The sequence below is a fragment of the Hyperolius riggenbachi genome, chromosome 11, assembly GCF_040937935.1.
Source record: "Hyperolius riggenbachi isolate aHypRig1 chromosome 11, aHypRig1.pri, whole genome shotgun sequence".
Lineage (NCBI taxonomy): Eukaryota > Metazoa > Chordata > Amphibia > Anura > Hyperoliidae > Hyperolius > Hyperolius riggenbachi.
In genome coordinates, this window is record NC_090656.1 from 120582638 (window position 1) to 120604680 (window position 22043).

The following is a 22043-nucleotide window of genomic DNA, read 5'->3' on the forward strand; positions in this document are numbered from 1 at the left end:
GATGCAGCAGGCTCCTCTGATCCCATTCCCTCCACAACCCACAAGCAAACCTGCCTCAGCAGCAGCACAAAGCCTCCCCACTGTCAAGCGCTGCTGAAATTAGTAAGCCTGGGGAAGAAGAAACTGACAGCCACCCACATCCTGGCCACCCTCTGGGAGCAGGAGCAGAGGTGGCTGACCCCCAGAGGCCTCAAAGTCGGTTACGTGGCATCTGATGATGGGTCCAACCAGATGGCCGCACTGCGCCAGGGAGAACTCGAGCACCTCCCCTACTTGGCCCATGTCCTCAATTTGGTGGTACAGCGCTTCCTGCATACCTACCTGGGGATGGACCATATGCTGGAAGCTGCGCGGAAGCTGGTGCACCATTTCCGCCACTGCCTCTGCAACCCTAGCCAATGTGCAGCAGCCCAAGAGCCTACCATCACAATGCCTGATTATAGATGTCCCAACTCACTGGAACTCGACCCTGGCGATGTTGCAGTGGCTGTGCAAGCACAGGAAGGCCGTCACCAGGTACATCTGTGAGGGAAACGTCTACAGCTCCACCAACCTGCAGCTGATCTCAGCAGATAAGTGGACACATGCAGCAAGTGTGCCTGGTCTTGGTTCCATTCCAGCAGGGAACAACATGGTAAGCCAGGAGCGGGCATCCGCCTGCGAATGGGTGCCCCTGGTTTGCATGCTGGACAGGGTGCTGTGTGATCTGATGGCAAAGGGGGAGGCAGCCCTGGACAAGCAGGATCAAGAGCAGTTGGCAGCACAGTCCAGCTCACAGGAGGAGGAGGAAGAAGAGGCAGACTGTCAGGCAGTGGAGGAGGAGTGGGAGGTCCCTAAACTGGATGCTGATGGGGAGCAGCAGAACGCTGCTGCTGTTGTGTGGGGGTGGCGGTTTCAGGAGGACACGGCACAGGAAAACAAGAACAGGCATGTCCTCTCCGACGACGATGAAGATGTGTCTGCCAATTCCCGCCAATTCCCCATGGCTGCGCACATGTTGCACTGCCTTTGTAGGGACACCCAGGTGATCCGGATGTGTAAAAGGGAGGACATCTGGATCACCTTGATCCTTGACCCGCATCTGAATTGGAAGCTGGGAGAGGTATGTCGCCATCCAGTCCGGAGGGACGCACAAAGGAGTTGCAGGGGGCACTTGTGCGCAGAGTGCAGAAAGCATTCCCCCAGCCTTCCACCCCCGCTGTTGCTGTTCTGCCAACCTAGCAACAGGTGCCTGTGGCCACAAACAGCACCGGAATCCGGCGTGCCGGAAACCCGGTGAGCCTAACGAAGAGCCTGTATGCAGTGGAGCTGCCCAGAGAACAGGTACCAGCTACAGCATCTATCTCCAACCAGCACCAGCGACTGACCAGCATAATGTCTGACTACATGGGGTCATTCAACGGGCTTGACACCGACAGCCCCGTGGACCCCATGGAGTACTGGGTTAAGAGACTGGAGATCTGAAGGGAGCTTGCCCAGTACTGTACTGGAAGTCCTGTCCTGCCCCACTTCCAGTGTCCTCTCCGAGAGATGCTTCAGGGCGGCCGGTGGCGTGGTCACCGAGAAGTGCTCTCGGGTGTCGGACGACTCCATGGAAAAACACACCTTCCTCAAAATTAACTTCCTCAACTTCCTTGGGTGTAAGTTGAGTTCTTGGCCCCTGCTGTCGATGACAGGGGGACATGAGGTGGCTGGGAATTTTGATAACGTCTGCCTTTCCAACGCAAGTTAGAACCGACTTCAAATTAGCCTGGTTCATTTCATTTTTTGCTGTGGTGCCACCTGTCATGTCCCATAGCCTCATATGCTGCTGCTGCTGACACACACTGCTCCTCATGCTTCGGCCTTTCCCTACTGCAGTCTGTGTTCCCACCGGCAGGGTCCGCGGATGCATATAATTTTTGGGCAGCATTATTATGCTGTGATACCACCAGTGAGGTGCGATAGTTTTCTGTGCTGCCGCTGACTGCTTAGTCGTCCTCCTGCTTCCGCTGATGTTGTAATTAACTACTAAAGTCTGTGTTCCCACCGCCAGGGTCCACGGATGCATATAATTTTTGGGCAGCATTATTATGCTGTGGTACCACCAGTGAGGTGCCATAGTCATTTGTGCTGCCGCTAACTGCTTAGTCCTCCTCCTGCTTCCGCTGATGTAATTCACTACTAAAGTCTGTTTTTCCACCCCCAGGTTCCACAGTCATCTCTGCTTCCATGTCATTGCTGTCGCTGCCCCTCCAAAAAACTCTCTGGTTGTTTTTGTGGTGTTGTCCACATATCCACCTCCATTGGTACCACCGCCAGGTGCCACTGGGACTCATCAGCTGCCTGCATGGTTGTAGTTTGCTAGGGACTCTGCTTGGGGACTCTGTGACTCCACACCATCTATGAGTTCCCCTTCCTCCAGAAGCCCGGTGAAAAACTGTCCAAGACTATCAGACAACATCTGCAACTCCAAGGTAGGAGAAACTGACAGCATTCGCACACAGGCTGATTCTGCATTATCAGCAGCTATCGAGGCTTTCCCAGCAACAGAGCAAACAGCTTCAGAACACTACATTAAGGAAATACTTATCTCTTTTAAGCAGTCACTCTTGCAAGATATCTCTGACCTAATGCTGGATACACACTGTGCGTTCCCGCACTCGATGCGCCCGTCGATTTGTGTCGACTCGATTATTTCTGACATGTCTGATTCACGTTTCGATGGATCGTTAGGTCGATTTGGCATACTTTACATGTAAATCGACCTAAATCATCAAAATGCGTTCGGAAATAATCGAGTCAACGTGAATCGATGGGCGCATCGAGTGCGGGAACGCACCGTGTGTATCCAGCATAACACTGAACATCAAACAAGAGATATCAGATCTGGGATCCAGAGTAGACGTTTCTGAAAGGAAAATTGTTGATCTGATTAACGAACACAATGTGGTTGTAGACAACACAGAGGTCATTACATCGGACATAAACTTGGCTAAAAATGAAAAATGCAGACCTTGAAGACAGATGTCACAGAAATAACCTTAAAGAGACTCTGTAACAAAAATGTCATGCTTTGTTCTACCATCCTACAAGTTCCTAAACCTATTTGAATGTGCTCTGGCTTACTGCAGTACTTTCTACTATCACTGTCTCTGTAATAAATCAATGTATCTTTCCCCTGTTGGATTTGTTGTCTGGAAGGCTGCCAACTCTTCCGTGCTGATCTGCTATGCACAACCCTCTCCAGGCCCCTCTATGCACACTCCAGTGTGTGTACTATTTACATAAGCCAGAAGCGTCTCTGCTATCTGATATCAGTGAAAGAGATGTTAGGCTGTGAAAGGAACTGGCTGACACATACTGAGGAATTACAAAACACAGGCACAGGCAGAGCTGTCTGCAGGAAGCCTGTTACTCTTCCGTGCATGAGAGCTGCAGGGGGACAGAAGGTAAACACACAAATGATCTCTTGAGATTTAAAAGGAAAGCTGTATACAGCCTGATTGTGTATGGATGTATTTTCTATGTGTGGACATACTGTACATCAACCTACTTCCTGTTCTGGTGGCCATTTTGTTTGTTTATAAACAAACTTTTTGACTACTTTTAATGTGGTAGGGAGCGGCGAAATTGTGACAGAGGGTAATAGGAGATGTCCCCTAACGCACTGATATGTATACTTTTGTGCGATTTTAACAATACAGATTCTCTTTAAGTTCAGAGGCATCCCAGAACAGGTCGCTAAGGGGGTTTTAGGCTGCTTTCACAGTGGGACGTTAAAGTCCCAGGTTACAGCAGTCTGTAATGCAGCCTCAACTCACAGCAATTAAAAATCAATGTGCTGTTCAGAGTGCCCACGTTGCGTTACATTGTAACGCTACACGTTGAATGAAAGTGCAGCATGCTGTGCTTTATACTGGGCTTTAGCTGCTATAGACTGCTTGCACATGCTCAGTGACTAGCCACATGGCTAATTAATATTCACTGCACTGTGGTGACGTAACCTGGACTCGTAGTGTTGTCCAGATCATGAATGGATCGTTTATTTGATCTGGATCTTTTTTGTGAGTTGAATCGTCCTGATCATCACAATGAACGATTCGGTTCACAGTGGATGTCTGTCTGGAAGAAACAAGAACATACAGAATGTACAGTGCAGGGAAAGTCCTGTCCTGCTAGTCATTTCACCCCCAGTCTGCTTCCCTAGTAAAATGATTTAAATGATTCGGTTCAAAGATCCGGATCTTTTTAATGATCCGATTTGAATCATCTGAATCCTTGAAAAGATCCGGACTTCCCATCACTATCCTGGAGCGGCTGTTCTATCAGTACAGATAGAACTAAAACCACGCACCAAGAGCTGCATAACGCTGCTCAATCTGACGTCCAACTTCAACACCACCATGCGTTGCGTTAGGGGCACGTTATGCGACCTTAACGTCCCCTAAAACGCAACGTCTTGGTGTGAAAGAGGCCTTAAAGCAATATATCCAAGAGATCATTAAAGCGGTCATTCCATCTTCAAACAACACGGAGATGATCCGAGACAGAGCACGCTGGCTCCCAAAGCCTTAATTTATTTCTGAGCATTTCCCAAGAGATGTGATTGCTAAATTCCTTTGCTACCACATTAACCACTTAACGACCGCCTAACGCCGATAGGCGTTGGCGGGTCGTTAGTGGTTTCCCATGGAAACGGCCGCTCGATCGAGCGGCCTTTCCATGCTAGTTCACGGAGGCTGTCTTTGTGAACAGCGTGCGAGCCGCCGATCGCGGCTCGCACACGTAATGCAAACACGCGGGGAAGAAATCCCCGCTGTTTACATCAATACGGCGCTGCTACGTAGCAGCGCCGTGACGGAGATCGGCAATCCCCGGCCTCTGATTGGCCGGGGATCGCCGTCATTTGATAGGCTGAAGCCTATCCTATCCGGCGCAGGACGGATATCCGTCCTGCGCCTCACACAGGGGAAGAGAGATTGAGGTAAGGGGAGGGAGCGCACAATATCGCTGCGGAGGGGGGCTTTGAGGAGCCCCCCCCCACAAATCACAGGCAGCCGGCGGCGATCAGACCCCCCCTGCCGGACATCCCCCTAGTGGGGAAAAAAGGGGGGAAGTCTGATCGCCCTGCCTTTTACCTGATCGGTGCTCCGGGCTGGAGAGCCCGCGCAGCACCGATCATTAAAAATCCACGTGGTCCTTAAGTGGTTAAAGAACAACTACTACTATACGCTCAAAAAAATACCACATTCCCAGAGCCTTTCAAGCACATTTATTTATTTTCTGATTTGTATCAAGTAACATTGCAAAAAAGAAAATCACTACAACCTCTCACCAAAGCTTTCCGCTCACAGCAAGTGCCATACAAGTGGGGGTTTCCCACCAAAATCCTCTTCCGCTATGACAATAAAAACTACGCAATATCATCACTAGACGAGGGAATTAAAGCATTCAAAGCTCTGAAAATTTCATCATTCACGGTCGCTACAGAAGGAGCTAGAACAGCAACCAATACCAAGATTGCTGCTGACTGGCATACAACACGTAAATAATGGCTCCTCTCCTGCCTGTGGTAGTTCCCTAACTACCCTTATTCTTAATGCTCATCCAGCACTCCTTTGCTCTTATGCTGGCAGATTAATACTCTGCTTTTGCTCCTCTAATCTCGTGAGATCACGGTCTCACATCTCACGTTTTCATATGTTTTCTTTCTGTTTATGTTTCATAGCTGCTTGGAAAATAAGTACCAACACCACAGTAAGATGATTATTAGTGTTTTATTACCTACAATAACTTGTTTTCACTTACCAGAATATAGGAATTATCTCTCCAGATCTCTAAATTACTATTTACAACTATTAAGATTAATGTTAAATATGCATTGTCTATTGTAATAGCCTCCATTAACACAAGGGGCCTGATTCACAAAGCGGTGCTAACAGTTAGCACGCTGGTGAAAAGCCCTTTATCATGCCTAAACTCAGTTTAGGCATGATAAGTTTAGGTGTGATAAGTTTAGGTCCACCCTGCCGCAAGTTCGCCTCCCGGTGCCCATGCGCACGTACGTACGCAATGACGACACGAGTGGGCGGAAGCGTGCATGCGTGTGATTTTCCGCAAGGGCAGATATCAGAGGAAGTTGTAAGCGGAGGTAGCCACGCCCCTTGAGAAAGCCGGAAGCCGGCAAAACGTCGGGGAAACTACCCGCTTGCATGGGACGCCACGCCGCTCCGCTCTCCACCCAGGCATCACTCTGAGACCCTGGCCATCGGGCTCTCCCAGCTGCACCGCTTGCCATCTTGCACAGGCAGCAGGTTAAGGAGACCTCTGGGGTACTCCCAGCACTTGCAGGAGACACTCAGGACATGCTTTGTGGCCTCTGAGGACAGACCTGGACCAGCACCTTTTTCCCAGAAGCATGGTGAGATGAACTATTTCTGCTGAAAACATCCTATGAAGGAATGATGTGATGGCAACTAGGAATCCATGCAGCTGCTGTTGGTAGATGTGGGTGAGATCAAGTTGATTCTAAGGTTGTGATGCATTTGTGATATGTAAGTCATCCCATACGACATACACCACTATTCACCTTTGAAACCGCTTCTTTGGCATGAACTGCTGGATTGTTTTCCTTATTTTTCTGCTATGCTCTGTGCTACATTGTGCTCTCAATGGTGAACTGCTTGCTGCATGGCAATTGCAACATTAATATCCAAGCTTCTGCCTATTCTGCTGGAGTGCATAGCCACTTATGTCGTTTAGTCTTAGATGCCGGCGTGTGCATGCTGAGGTGAATGATGGTTGAGGTGGTTATAGCGTGACGGGGTGGCCATCCCATGTGTTTTTAATATATGAATATACATAGAAATATGTTTTGGAATAATAAAATTTGATATGATTTTCATAATTGATAGTTATTTCTTGTGATTGTTTGGGAGTGTACACCCTACCTGAAAGAAAAACATTTTCTGCCACTGCCACATTTTTTGAATAGCACATTAAAGAACAACTACTACTATACGCTCAAAAAAATACCACATTCCCAGAGCCTTTCAAGCACATTCATTTATTTTCTGATTTGTATCAAGCAACATTGCAAAAAAGAAAATCACTACAACCTCTCACCAAAGCTTTCCGCTCACAGCAAGTGCCATACAAGTGGGGGTTTCCCACCAAAATCCTCTTCCGCTATGACAATAAAAACTATGCAATATCATCACTAGACGAGGGAAATAAAGCATTCAAAGCTCTGAAAATTTCATCATTCACGGTCGCTACAGAAGGAGCTAGAACAGCAACCAATACCAAGATTGCTGCTGACTGGCATACAACACGTAAATAATGGCTCCTCTCCTGCCTGTGGTAGTTCCCTAACTACCCTTATTCTTAATGCTCATCCAGCACTCCTTTGCTCTTATGCTGGCAGATTAATACTCTGCGTTTGCTCCTCTAATCTCGTGAGATCACGGTCTCACATCTCACGTTTTCATATGTTTTCTTTCTGTTTATGTTTATGTTTCATAGCTGCTTGGAAAATATGTACCAACACCACAGTAAGATGATTATTAGTGTTTTATTACCTACAATAACTTGTTTTCACTTACCAGAATATAGGAATTATCTCTCCAGATCTCTAAATTACTATTTACAACTATTAAGATTAATGTTAAATATGCATTGTCTATTGTAATAGCCTCCATTAACACAAGGGGCCTGATTCACAAAGCGGTGCTAACAGTTAGCACGCTGGTGAAAAGCCCTTTATCATGCCTAAACTCAGTTTAGGCATGATAAGTTTAGGTGTGATAAGTTTAGGTGTGATAAGTTTAGGTGTGATAAGTTTAGGCATGATAAGTTTAGGTGTGATAAGTTTAGGCATGATAAGTTTAAGCACCAACTGCGTTAGCACCGTAGTGCACAGCTGATCAAAAGTTTTGCGCTAGCAAAGTCTGGTGCACTTCGCATAGAGTTTAATGGCGCTGCTTTGCGTGCGGGACTTTGCACTCTATCTACACTTATCTAAACTTAGCATGCCTAAACTTATCACACCTAAACTTATCACACCTAAACTTATCACTCCTAAACTGGCTTTTCACCAGCGTGGTGCAATGGTTATCATGCCTAAAGTCTCTAACTGGGTTAGCACCGCTTTGTGAATCGAGCCCAAGGGGTCTAAACTCCCCACAAAAAGGTACCTCTTTTGGTTGGAAATGACCACAACACACACAGACATAATTTTTGGCCAAGAGTCACATCTCCTTGATAGAGATAAACATCTTCTCAAACACAAATTATATACCACCATGTATCACAGTACCTTTCACACAAAAAAGAGAGGAACATTTATCGCATTCCATAAAGACCTATCCATCACTCCTAAAGAAATCATTGTGGATACACAAGGCAGATACTTCATATTTATAGGTACCATAAATTCTATACAATACACATTAGTAAACATATGCGCCCCCCAATACAGGGCAAAAATAATTCTTAAACAAATTATTGACTAAAATTAACAAAATAAAACAAGAATAGCTTCTACTTGGCGGAGACTTTAATGCCCACCTAACCTCCTTAGATACGTCCTCCTCAAAGAAAAAATGTAACAACTCCATTCTAAAACTAACTCACTGGTACCAATGATATGACCCATGGTGAATTCTTCATGGGAGTGAAAGGGATTACACAAATTTTTCCCATATACATAATTCCCATTCCAGAATAGACTTCTTTTTAACAGACTCCCAATTATTACAAGAAGTTATTTCTTCCTCAATCGGATCAACAACCTGGTATGATCACTCAGCTATATCCATTAAACTGAAATGCGCCAATTCTCTAAAAAAAACACAATTGTGGAAACTTAATACGCACACTTTGTTAGCACCAGATAATACATCCTTATTACATAAATCCTATATAAAAACCTAAATCCTAAATAAAAACGATGTTCCCATTCACTGATCCCAGGGCTACCGGGGAACCGCACGGGAACACGTGGGGGGGGGGGGCGCGATTGTGCGCGCCTCTGCATCAGAGCAGCCGCCTGGACATGAGGATCACGTCCGGGTGGCTGAAATGGTTAATACAGCTCCCAAATTCTCACTAGCTAGGCCAAGAACCAGCAAACTGATTAGTATCAAGGCCAGTGAGCAACTGAAGCTCCTGGCCTTATATACACAATAGGCAATTCCCCAAAGCCACTCCCTCAGGTGATGGTCAGCTCCTTACATCACCTAGATCCGCCTCCTCCTCCTGTAATGGCCGCTCTGACTCGCGCGCGTGCCTCTAGCTGACCTGCGCGCGCACGCCTCCTTACTCACCGCTGGAGGGACGGCGGGGATGCCGTCCGCGGATGACGGCGCAGAAGATTCGTTGGAAGGCTCCAGCGCAGAAGTTCCGCCACTCGCGCAGACCATGCCGGAGATGCCGCGGGACCTGCCGCTGGAAGGTAAGGATCTTACAGACAAGCAACATACGAACATTTATTAACACGTATAAAACAAGTAGAAAAAGTATAAAAGACAACCAACCAGATTTCCCTAAAACAAGAATTATTCACATTACGTAACCAGCTAAAAGACCTTTTACTATATCAGTATGACAAAAACCTGCAACGGTTAAAACTAAATCATTACTCACAAGGCAACAAAGCCAGCAAGCTTTTGGCTTCTATGCTCAAACGAAGAAGAGAGAAATAAAGAATTTCCATAAAGATATTACTAATCCCAAACTAATAGCAGAAGCATTCAAAGATTATTACCTCAAATTATATAATCTTAAAACTGACCCATCTACATCCCCACCAGACCAAACAATTATTACCTCTTTTCTAAGCAAAATCAAACTTCCTAGACTATCAAACTCACAATTAGAAAAACGTAATGCCCCTTTTACATCCGAGGAGCTTCTAAAAACTATTAACATATTAAAGCTTAACAAAGCCCCAGGTCCAGATGGATTTAGCAACAAATATTTCAAAACCTTTGCAGACATACTATGCCCATATCTAACACCACTATTTAATAAATTCATGACAGGCACCCCCATCCCAGCAGAATATCTGGAAGCAATCATAACAGTTCTCCCCAAGCCGGACAAAGATCACACTAACCCAGCAAACTACCGTCCAGGGGCGTAGCAATAGGGGTTGCAGAGGTTGCGACCGCATCGGGGCCCTTGGGCCAGAGGGGCCCCGTAGGGCCCTCCCTCAACTGCAGTATTAGCTCTCTATTGGTCCTGTACTCATAATAATCACTTGTATAGATACCTTGAATAGTAGCAATCTTTAACAAACTGTTCCCCATCCCCTTCTTGCACCTCTGACACTGTAGTTGCCATTGACAGGTTTTGGTGCGCCGTATTAATTTTTATGTATAGGGTGCTTGGGGGGGCCCCAATGTAAAACTTGCATCGGGGCCCACAGCTCCTTAGCTACACCACTGCTACCGTCCAATGTAGTTACTTAACTGTGACACTAAATTATACGCCAAACTCATCGCGAACAGATTAATGAATCTAACAAACACATTAATTGCGGCTGATCAAGTCGGATTTACTAAGGGGAGGCAGGCTGCAGACGGAACCAGACGAATAATCAACATATTAAGATCGGTGGAAATGTCGAAAGGACCCCTCCATGTTCCTTACATTGGACGAGGAGAGGGCCTTTGACAGAGTACACTGGGGTTTTATGTCTCAAGTATTGGATACATTTGGATTTACAGGTACAATCTTGGGAGCCATCCAATCATTATATTCATGTCAATCAGGCATGGTAAACGCTGCTGTCTTAATTTCTAATAAATTTCCCATAACACACGCCAAGGCTGCTCATTATCCCCAATCATATTTTCCTTGTTGATGGAAGCTTTAGCAGAAAAAATAAGAACCAATCAAAACATCACTGGAATTAAGATACATCATATGGCTCACAAGAGTGGACTTTTTGCAGATGATGTTATACTAATCCTATCTAACCCCTTTACCTCACTGCAACATGTCTTGTCAGACTTAGATAAATTCTCAGCAGCATCTCTGGTTGCTGAACAAAAACAAGTCATTACTGATGAGAATGAATATATCATCTCAATTAAAAGACACTGTTGACTCGAAAATTCAATTACCCTGAGCACAGGAATACAGTGGTTTGAAGTTTTCCACATTTTGTCATATTACTCCCACAAACATGAATCAATTTTATTGGAATTCCACATGAAAGACCAATACAAAGTGGTGTACACGTGAGAAGTGGAACGAAAATCATACATGATTCCAAACATTTAAAAAAAAAAAATTACTGCAAAGTGGGGTGTGCGTAATTATTCAGCCCCCTGAGTCAATACTTTGTAGAACCACCTTTTGCTGCAATTACAGCTGCCAGTCTTTTAGGGTATGTCTCTACCAGCTTTGCACATCTAGAGACTGAAATCCTTGCCCATGCTTCTTTGCAAAACAGCTCCAGCTCAGTCAGATTAGATGGACAGCGTTTGTGAACAGCAGTTTTCAGATCTTGCCACAGATTCTTGATTGGATTTAGATCTGGACTTTGACTGAACCATTCTAACACATGGATATGTTTTGTTTTAAACCATTCCATTGTTGCCCTGGCTTTATGTTTAGGGTGGTTGTCCTGTTGGAAGGTGAACCTTCGCCCCAGTCTCAAGTCTTTTGCAGACTCCAAGAGGTTTTCTTCCAAGAGTGCCCTGTATTTGACTCCATCCATCTTCCCATCAACTCTGACCAGCTTCCCTGTCCCTGCTGAAGAGAAGCACCCCCAGAGCATGATGCTGATACCACCATATTTGACGGTGGGGATGGTGTGTTCAGAGTGATGTGCAGTGTTAGTTTTCCGCCACACATTGCGTTTTGCATTTTGGCCAAAAAGTTCCATTTTGGTCTCATCTGACCAGAGCACCTTCTTCCACATGTTTGCTGTGTCCCCCACATGGTTTGTGGCATACTGCAAACAGACTTCTTATGCTTTTCTGTTAATAATGGCTTTCTTCTTGCCACTCTTGCCAAAGGCCAACTTTGTGCAGTGCACGACTAATAGTTGTCCTACGGACAGATTCCCCCACCTGAGATGTAGATCTCAGCAGTTTGTCCAGAGTCACCATGGGCCTCTTGACTGCATTTCTGATCAGCGCTCTCCTTGTTCGACCTGTGAGTTTAGGTGGACGGCCTTGTCTTGGTAGGTTTACAGTTGTGCCATACTCCTTTCATTTCTGAATGATCACTTGAACAGTGCTCTGTGGGATGTTCAAGGCTTTGGAAATCTTTTTGTAGCCTAAGCCTGCTTTAAATTTCACAATAACTTTATCCCTGACCTGACTGGTGTGTTCTTTGGACTTCATGGTGTTGTTGCTCTCAATATTCTCTTAGACAACCTCTGAGGCCATCACAGAGCAGCTGTATTTGAACTGACATTAGATTACACACAGGTGCACTCTATTTAGTCATTAGCACTCATCAGGCAATGTCTATGGGCAACTGACTGCACTCAGACTAAAGGGGGCTGAATAATTACGCACACCCCACTTTGTAGTTTTTTTTTAAAATGTTTGGAATCCTGCATGATTTTCGTTCCACTTCTCACATGTACAACACTTTGTATTGGTCTTTCACGTGGAATTCCAATAAAATTGATTCAGGTTTGTAGCAGTAATATGACAAAACGTGGAAAACTTCAAGGGGGCCGAATACTTTTTCAAACCACTGTATATTCCTTATTTAGGGATTTAACTTCCCCATTCCACTGACAAGCTATTTAAATACAACTTCACTCCTCTATTAACAAAAGTCAAACAAGACTGTGAAAAATATAGTAAAGCTACGATTTCTTGGTTGGGAAGAATTGTTTGATTTAAGATGTTTGCCTAAAATATTATATATATATATATATATATATATATATATATATATATATATATATATATATATATATCTGTCGGACTATAAACATACCTATAAAAAAGACCTTCTTCAATGACCTAAAAAAAATAATCTCAAAATGTATCTGGAAAGGAAAAGTCCCCAGAATTTCTTATTACCTTGTCTAGAAAAATACTACTACGCCACTTTGCTAAGTATGTCTAAAGACTGGTGGTCAAAGACCCCTTCCAAATTATGGGTTGTTATGGAAGAACAAATAATGAAGGTCCCATTGAAAGCAGTGATCTGTAGTATTCTTATTGGAAAAAAAATATCCAGACCTCTCTACCCTACAATCCAGGCAACTATTATGGCATGGGAATATTATACTAAACACCCACATAATAGCACAGATTCCACCCCAATACATCTTCCTATCCAATTGAATATTCTTTCCGCTAAGCTAAATACTAATCCATTATGCAACAAGGGTATCCAGCATCTTGGAGATATCACGCATTCAAACAAACTAGAGCCATTTGACACACTGAAAAAAAGATTATGGTATTCCAAAATCCTTTAGATTTACACATCTAAGAATTCACCATATACTAGAAACCACTAAACTTAAATCTCCTCGTCTCCCAGCTTACATAGCGACAATGCTTAACAGTAAAATAGCCTATAAAGGAGGAATATCAATATGGTATACTGAATTTTTTATCAATCAAACAATAATGCTTACTAAATATACCAATGTTTGGTCTTTCGATCTAAAGGCTAAAATATCACCAAATCAGATTTTATTAGCAAGTAAATTGATCAAAAAATACTCACACTGTGCCTTGCACTGGGAACAATTTCAAAAACTACTCACAAGATGGTACCTAACCCCTAGAAAAATAGCCCTATTTACTCCTAACCAATCTCCAACATGCTGGAAATGTAACAATTATTTGGGTACACTAAAACAAATGTTTTGGAATTGCCATTTAGTAAGATCAATATGGGACCCTTTAGAGAACTTCTTAAAAACATTTATCTTGAATACTTTTTCACTGAAGCCAGAACTTGCGCTCTTTATGATTGGTTTTGAAAACTTTCATAAACACATTCAATCTATAATATGTCATGTCCTTTTAGCAGCAATCCACCTTATAACTGTAAACTGGAAATCCACAGAACCCATATCATGGCCACACTTTCAAGCCTTGGTCAACTCCAATCTGAAATTAAAATCTATTATACATACTAGAAATGGTAATTCCAATCACCTTTATCAAAGTCCATTCCCTAAGTGAAATGTAACATAATGTCATCTCCCAGATTGCAGTACCTTGACACCACTAGACACATTTCCAAGCAGCCATCTTAAAGTAGTTAGACGTAGTTTTAGTTTAGTTTAGGTATAAGTTGGGTTAAAATGTTATGTTATTGTTTTAAATACAAGAACACAATGTTATGATACATCTCACCAAGCCTACTAGCAGAGACCACATAGCTGTTGATGAACCCATGAACATCCTCATACTGATCTAAATTTGCAGATTCCAAGATACAGGATGTGACTCTACACTAAAGTTGCTACCAGACAGGGTCTTTAAATCTGTGGAGATCGTATCAAAACCCCTCTTCAATCTTCCACCTCTATTCGATAGAGGGTTGGGGAAGGCTTGGGTAGGGGATAGCCAAGATTTCTATCTTTACTAAGGATTATAGATAGGAAGATATTTCAAGGGCTACATTACTTCCCAGACATGTTAGATGTACCTTAACTGAACATATGTTATCGACATGTTAATTGTTTCAATTATGATTACTGCCATTTTATACCTTATATACAACTTATAATACAACAATGTCTTTACTATAAAGCTGTAAATTGGTGTTAAAATAAATTATAACTTTATAAACAAAAAAGAAAGTGTTAAATTAACTTTAAAATCAATTTTATAGTTGATTTTTTTTAAGTTGTAGCCACTTCTCACCTTTATAATCCATGCAATTTTAGTGTTTGTAGCATGTATGGGGGCTGTGCTATTAACGTAAATGTAGAAACCGTGATCACGGCCGTGATCATGGATTCTACATACAATCAAGGCTAAAATCTGTGTCGATTTCAGAAGTCCGCATCAAATACTGCCATGGCCGGATTTACTCAAATCCGTGATCGGGGGGTATCCGAGCACCACTGGTGGATGGGAATTTTAATACCTGCCTTCCCAATGCAAGTTAGAACCTACTCCTAATTGGCCCTGCTAATTTCATTTTTTGCTGTGGTGCCACCCGTCATGTCCCATGGACTCATATGCTGCTGCTGCTGACACATGCTGCGGCATTTCCCTACTGCAGTCTGTGTTCCCATCACCAGGATCCACAGATGCTTACATTTCTGGGCAAAATTATCATGCTGTGGTACCACCAGTGAGGTACCATAGTCTTCTGTGCTGCTTCTGAGTGCTTAGTCCTCCTCCTTCTGCTGCTGCCGCTGATGATGTAATTCACTAGTGCAGTCTGTGTTCCCACCGCCAGGGTCCATGGATGCTTACATTTCTGGGCAGAATTATCATGCTGTGGTACCACCAGTGAGGTGCCATGGTCTTCTGTGCTGCTGGTAAGTGCTTAGTCCTCCTCCTACTGCTGCCACTGATGTTCTATAGTGGGATGCGAAAGTTTGGGCAACCTTGTTAATCCTTATGATTTTCCTGTATAAATCGTTGGTTGTTACCATAAAAAATGTCAGTTAAATATATTATATAGGAGACACACACAGTGATATTTGAGAACTGAAATGAAGTTTATTGGATTTACAGAAAGTGCACAATAATTGTTTAATTGTTTGCATACATTTACTTACAGGGGTCAATTGTAAGTTTCCCTCTTCTTTTAATTTTTTCTGAAGAGTAGCAACATGGGGGTCTCAAAATAACTCTCAAATGACCTGAAAACAAAGATTGTTCGCCATCATGGTTTAGGGGAAGGATACAGAAAGCTGTCTCAGAGATTTCAGCTGTCTGTTTCCAGAGTTAGGGACATATTGAGGAAATGGAAGACCACAGACAGTTCAAGTTAAGGCTCAAAGTGGCAGACCAAGAAAAATCTCGGATAAACAGAAGCAACAAAATGGTGAGAACAGTCAGAGTCAACCCACAGACTAGCAACGAAGACCTACAACCTACAAGTCATCTTGCTGCAGATGGAGTCACTGCACATCATTCAACCATTTGGCACACTTTACATAAGAGATGCTGTATGCGAGAGTGATGCAGAGAAAGCCTTTTCTCTGCCCACAGCACAAACAGAGCCGCTTGAGATATGCTAAAACACATTTGGACAAGCCAGCTTCATTTTGGAATAAGGTGCTTTGGACCAATGAAACTAAAATTGAGTTATTTGGGCATAACAAGGGGCGTTATGCATGGAGGTAAAACACAGCATTCCAAGAAAAAAAAATTGATACCTACAGTAAAATATGGTGGTGGCTTCATCATGCTGTGGGGCTGTGTGGCCAGTGCAGATAATCTTGTCAAAGTTGAGGGTTACATGGATTCCACGCAGTATCAGCAGATTCTGGAGACCAATGTCCAGGAATCAGTGACAAAGCTGAAGCTGCGCCAGGGCTGGATCTTTCAACAAGACAACAACTCTAAACACTGCTCAAAAATCCACTAAGGCATTCATGCAGAGGAGCAAGTACAACGTTCTGGAATGGCCATCGCAGTCCCCAGACTTGAATATAATTGAAAATCTGTGGTGTGAGTTAAAGAGAGTTGTCCATGCTCGGAAGCCATCAAACCTGAATGAACTAGAGATGTTTTGTAAAGAGGAATGGTCCAAAATACTCTCAACCAGAATCCAGACTCTCATTGGAACTTACAGGAAGCATTTAGAGGCTTTAATGTCTGCAAAAGGATGATCTACTAAATATTGATTTCATTTCTTTTGTGAGGTCCCCAAATGTATGCACCTGTCTAATTTTGTTTAAACAATTATTGCACACTTTCTGAAAATCCCAAAAATTCATTCCACTTCTCAAATATCACTGTGCGTGTCTCCTTTATGATATATTTACGGTGAGGCTGCTGACCAGGAAGAGAGCTGATTGTTTCAATCTTCGCCGTGAGACATCTTCCTCTGGCTTTGGAAGGATCTGCCTGGGCTTTCACATGGTGATTGATTCCTGACACAGGCAGAGGGCTCCAGTCTGCAGGCTCGGGTGAAACAGCCTGCCATGCTGTAGTGCATCAGAGACGCTGGGAGAAAGAAGGTAAACAAACTAATGACCTCATGAGATTCAATCTCTTGCTGTTCAAAACGAAGGCTGTAATACAGCCTGCTTCTGTATAGATTTTTTTTATGTGTTGAAATACTGTACAGCAACCTATACATCTTGTGCACACTGACTGGAAGCGGGCACACGCTCTGCCCGACATACTTCCGGTTTTGGCGGCCATATTGGTTGTTTACAAAACACTTTATAAAAGTGTTATTTTATGGCCAAAATAGCGGCGGGGAGTGGCGAAAATGACGCAGAGGGGGAGAGGAGAGCACTACAGACAGGGCGATATGTTTATTTTATTAACTTTTCTTAGGTACAGAATCTCTGTAAGTTTAAAACGTAAAGTAAAAAGTATAGTCATTCATGGAAGCCTGCTTTTCTGAAGTCAAATCCTGACTTGGTGAAGTTGCAGAAACAGATTGCTGCACAGAATTGCTTGTTGGATAATCATATTTGATACAGTCAGGTGGCATATTTTTGGAGGGAATCCAAACTAAGCAAAGGTTTAAGGAGATGTCCGGAAGTGGGGCGAGTAGGGAAAATGAAGCAGGAGAGCCAAGTGAAGCAGAAAAAGTGGGTGAGGATGTTATTAAAAGCATAAAAGACTTGGAGTCTCCAAGATGTCAGTCTCAACCAGATGCAATTAAAGCGGTTGTTCCAGAGGTGCAAACAGTATCACAAAGTCAACCGAATGTTATGCATGGAAGCAACAGTATGCAGATGCATGGGAATTATGATATGCAGGTGCAACAAGGAATAAATGCAAGTTACTCGGTGCACTATGGTGCTGGTTTACAGCTGTTTCCTGGCTTTGTTCAATCTTTCCCTGGAACTCAGTTTGCATCTTTTCCAGGCATGCAATCAGGCATGCAATCAAATATGCAGTATCAATAAAATGCTAATAATGCAGGAATGATTAGTTTTGTGCAAAATAATGTTTTTTTCCCACACCCCTCTTCCTTTATTCCCCATGTTTCTCAGGTTTTGAATCCTAGTGTTGGTTTCCCATCTGTGTCTAATCCTTCCTTGTTTAGTGCTTCCCATACCTCTGTCTCCCCTGTTTGTGTTCCCTCAGCAAGCATTGAAAGTAATGTGCAGAATAAATGGTTAAGTCAGTTGCAGTCCCCTATATAAGGGGTTAATGTGGCTGGTATGTCTGAAGCTGGTGGTGTGCAGCGGATGTCTGGCTCTATTTTTGGAAGCCAGAGGGAGACTCCTGCAGCTAACTTTAGTGGGTTACAGGTTTCTCCTTCAGTAAAGATGGCGGCTGGTGAGTTTCCCAGTGTGGGGGCGGGGGCAAGTGTCCTTCCTATGGTTGGAGGCAGTGCAAGGGTGCGTGCCTGCGGTGCACAGGCAAATGCTTCCCCAGTAATGGATGGCAGTGTGGTGGTTTGCAAGCCATAGGGAGTGAGCACAGATGGTGTAGCGCTGGGGAACCTTTTCAGAATGTCTCTGGGGCTGGAGCAGCATCATCTGATGCTGCGAAGATGTGCAGCATGGTTAATGGGTATTTAAAGACAGTGCAAGAATACAGCTCAGGTAATGAAAGACAATTTAAGAGTGGGGACATTGACTGGGATAAAGAGGGGAGGATGTGATACAGCTGGGGAGGGGGAAAAGGGCTGGTGGGAACTAATGTTAGTGTGCAGGAGGGGAGGGAGGAAAGGAAGAGGTTAATAGACAAACTGCTGAAGCTGTATCTGAATAGCAAGGAGAAAAGATTGTGTCTGGGACAGATGTTGTTGATCAGAACAGGAAAAATATATCCTATGCAAATGCATTGAAAAATAATTATAATAAGAATGTATCGAATCAGTCTGCTCTAGATGAAGTGGGTCAGTTAGCAAGGAACAGGAGGAATTTGGTGAGAATATGTTATAATAAGGAAGATGGTGTGACATATACACGTAAAACCTATATCCAATTGTTATTGAAGATGGGTTTCAGGGCGGTGGATTTCTACACCATTTTTGGCACCTGAAAACCCCCCTCCTTTTTCAATGTCAGCTTCTTGTCCTCGACTGGTTTGTACACTTTCTGTAAGAAATATGAAAAGACTTGGAGAACAAGCGGTAAATGGTATAGTTTGTCTCCCCAGACTGTGTCCAGATAGTCGCTGGACAAGAGGGTGACGATCTTGGTCCCGAATGAGTCCATTCCTGTGCCTGACTTGCTAGAATGGTTAAAAAATTATGGAGTGCCTTTAAAGAGACACTGAAGCGAGACTAAATCTCGCTTCAGCTCTCATATATAGCAGGGGCACGTGTGCACCTGCTAAAACGCCGCTATCCCGCGGCTAAATGGGGGTCCCTTCACCCCCAACCCACCCCCCCGCAAAAGTTGGTCGCAAAGTTGGTCGTGAACTTTGCTTCCTGGAGGCAAGGGCTAACGGCCGCAGCCCTGCCTCCAGTCGCGTCTATCAGACGCGCATCGCCGCCTCTCCCCCGCCCCTCTCAGTGAAGGAAGACTGAGAGGGGCGGGGGAGAGGCAGAGATACGTGCTGACAGACGCGCGTGGGGCAGGGCTGCGGCGGTTAGCCCTGCCCCAATGCGGAAGCGCTCCCCCGCATTACAAAGGGGATTTGGGGGGACAGGGACCCCCGTTAAGCCGCGGGATAGCGGCGTTTTAGCAGGGGCACACGTGCCCCTGCTATATATGAGGTCTGAAGCGAGATCTATTCTCGCTTCAGACTCTCTTTAAGTACTCCTAAAAAGGTAATGGACGAATTCAGGATGGGAGGGGGTGGTTGGAAGCTGATGGTGAGATTGGACAGAGTGGGGAATGTGGTTAAACAAATCTCTACTTCTGTCTTCATTGGAAAAGACAGAGTGACGGTCTTTCATCAGGGGGAGCCTCATGCATGCTATAAATGTGGTTCCCGCAGCCATTACAGTATATCCTGTAAAGAACAGAAATGTTCACATTGTCATGCTTTAGGACATTTAGCGAAAGACTGCAAGGAGACAAGGTGCAGTATTTGTTTAAAACTGGGTCATCCATATTCACAATGTCCTGAATCATGGGCCAACGTGGACAAGAGGTGTATAAAGAGATTGAGAAAATTTTAGAAGAGAATAATAATGTGGTTGCCTCTGATGGGGGACCGTCACAGTTGGAATCCACCGTCCTGGAATCCCCGGTTGTGATCATTTCCTTTTTGTGCTAAAGTTGGCACCTCCCCCTCCTCCTCCCCCTCCTTGAGTCCTGTGATCCCCAAGCTTCCTGAGGTACTTGAGGGTGACGCTTCAGTTCCTATTTTTAAGAGTGCATATTTTCTGTCCCTAGAGGGTACTCTTTCTGGTAGGACTGGAATTTCTCCCGAGTAAGTTGAGCAAAATAGTGAAAAAAACTCAATGGAAAAAAGGTGGAAAAAAGTGATCTTGAAGTGAAAAAAAAAGATCCAAGAAGGTGCAAGGGTGAAAACAGAAGGACCTTTGCTTGAAAAAGAAAAAAGGTAAAACCAAACAATGTGGGGAGGTAGGGGTTAAAAAAGTGAATGATCCTAAAACTTTGATAGAGGTGAAGTTTGCAAAAACTAGGAGGAAAGAAAGGAGGAAGGCGTTGTCTGAGAAAAAGGCAGCAGAAAAATTGGAGGAGGTTAAAAAGAAAGGCACTGTTACTTTACGAAAACAAATATGAAGCGTTATCCAATCAGTCTGGTATGTCTGAGGAAAATGTTGTAAATAGTGATTTGGAGAGTGATTTCTTTGAAGATAATGTGGATGTCAGCCAAAGGAAAGGCTGAAGATATGGAGGGATCTTCCTATGAGGAGGAAAGTGCAGTTTAAGGAAGGCTAAGCAATCACTTTTTCATTTATCCTGATGGAGGTTTCCCCCCTTTGAAACTAGCAACCATTATTGTTGCTAGTATAAGATCTGCAAGTGCTCGTAGGAAAGCCATATTCTTTCTCGGTCAGTTTAATGCCGATACTTTGTTTTTGCAAGAGACCAGGCTTCGAACGTTAGCTGCTATCCATGAAGCCAAGAGGGACTGGCAATATGGGCCCTCCTATTGGTCTCTTGCAGCTGAGTCTTGCAGTTGGGTGGTGGTCCTTTTTAAGACCTGTATGGTAACTTTCTGGCAGGTAAGTGAAATTGAGATGGGGCAATGCTTGGTTATGGACATCTCTGTGAGCGGGCAGGACTTGAGGTTGATCAACATTTATGGACCTCAGTCTGAGGGGGAGAGGAAGCGCCTCTTTACAGAGATCAAGCCATTCCTGTTTAAAGCCCAGGAGGTGGTCTTTGGTGGTGATTTCAATACCGTAGTTATGTTGAGGGACAGGAGAGGTGCCAGGACCCGCCTAAGCTATGATAGTAATTTTTTGAATAGTATGGTTAGGGATGCTGGTCCGGTAAATGTGCATATAAACCACATTCCAGATGGCACAGGTTTCACTTATTTTTGTGGAGAACGTAGGAGTAGGATAGATAGGTTTTTGTTAAGGGGAACTCTGCTACTTCATCTCCTGATTAGTGTTGGGCGAACATCTAGATGTTCGGGTTCGGGCCGAACAGGCCGAACATGGCCGCGATGTTCGGGTGTTCGACCCGAACTCCGAACATAATGGAAGTCAATGGGGACCCGAACTTTTGTGCTTTGTAAAGCCTCCTTACATGCTACATACCCCAAATTTACAGGGTATGTGCACCTTGGGAGTGGGTACAAGAGGAAAAAAAATTTAGCAAAAAGAGCTTATAGTTTTTGAGAAAATCGATTTTAAAGTTTCAAAGGGAAAACTGTCTTTTAAATGCGGGAAATGTCTGTTTTCTTTGCACAGGTAACATGCTTTTTGTCGGCATGCACTCATAAATGTAATACATATAAGAGGTTCCAGGAAAAGGGACCGGTAACGCTAACCCAGCAGCAGCACACGTGATGGAACAGGAGGAGGGTGGCGCAGGA

The 22043-nt window shown here is 44.1% G+C and overlaps 1 protein-coding gene across 1 annotated transcript in view; it reads right to left on the minus strand.

Moving 5' to 3' along the window:
* Nucleotides 1–16965: 16965 nt before the first annotated feature.
* Nucleotides 16966–22043, minus strand: part of LOC137537869 (mucin-5AC-like) — a 385525-nt gene continuing 380447 nt past the window's right edge. The window contains exon 25 of the mRNA XM_068259817.1: nt 16966–17111. Within this exon, the coding sequence (XP_068115918.1) occupies nt 16966–17111 (146 nt within the window). The remainder of the gene's footprint in view (nt 17112–22043) is intronic.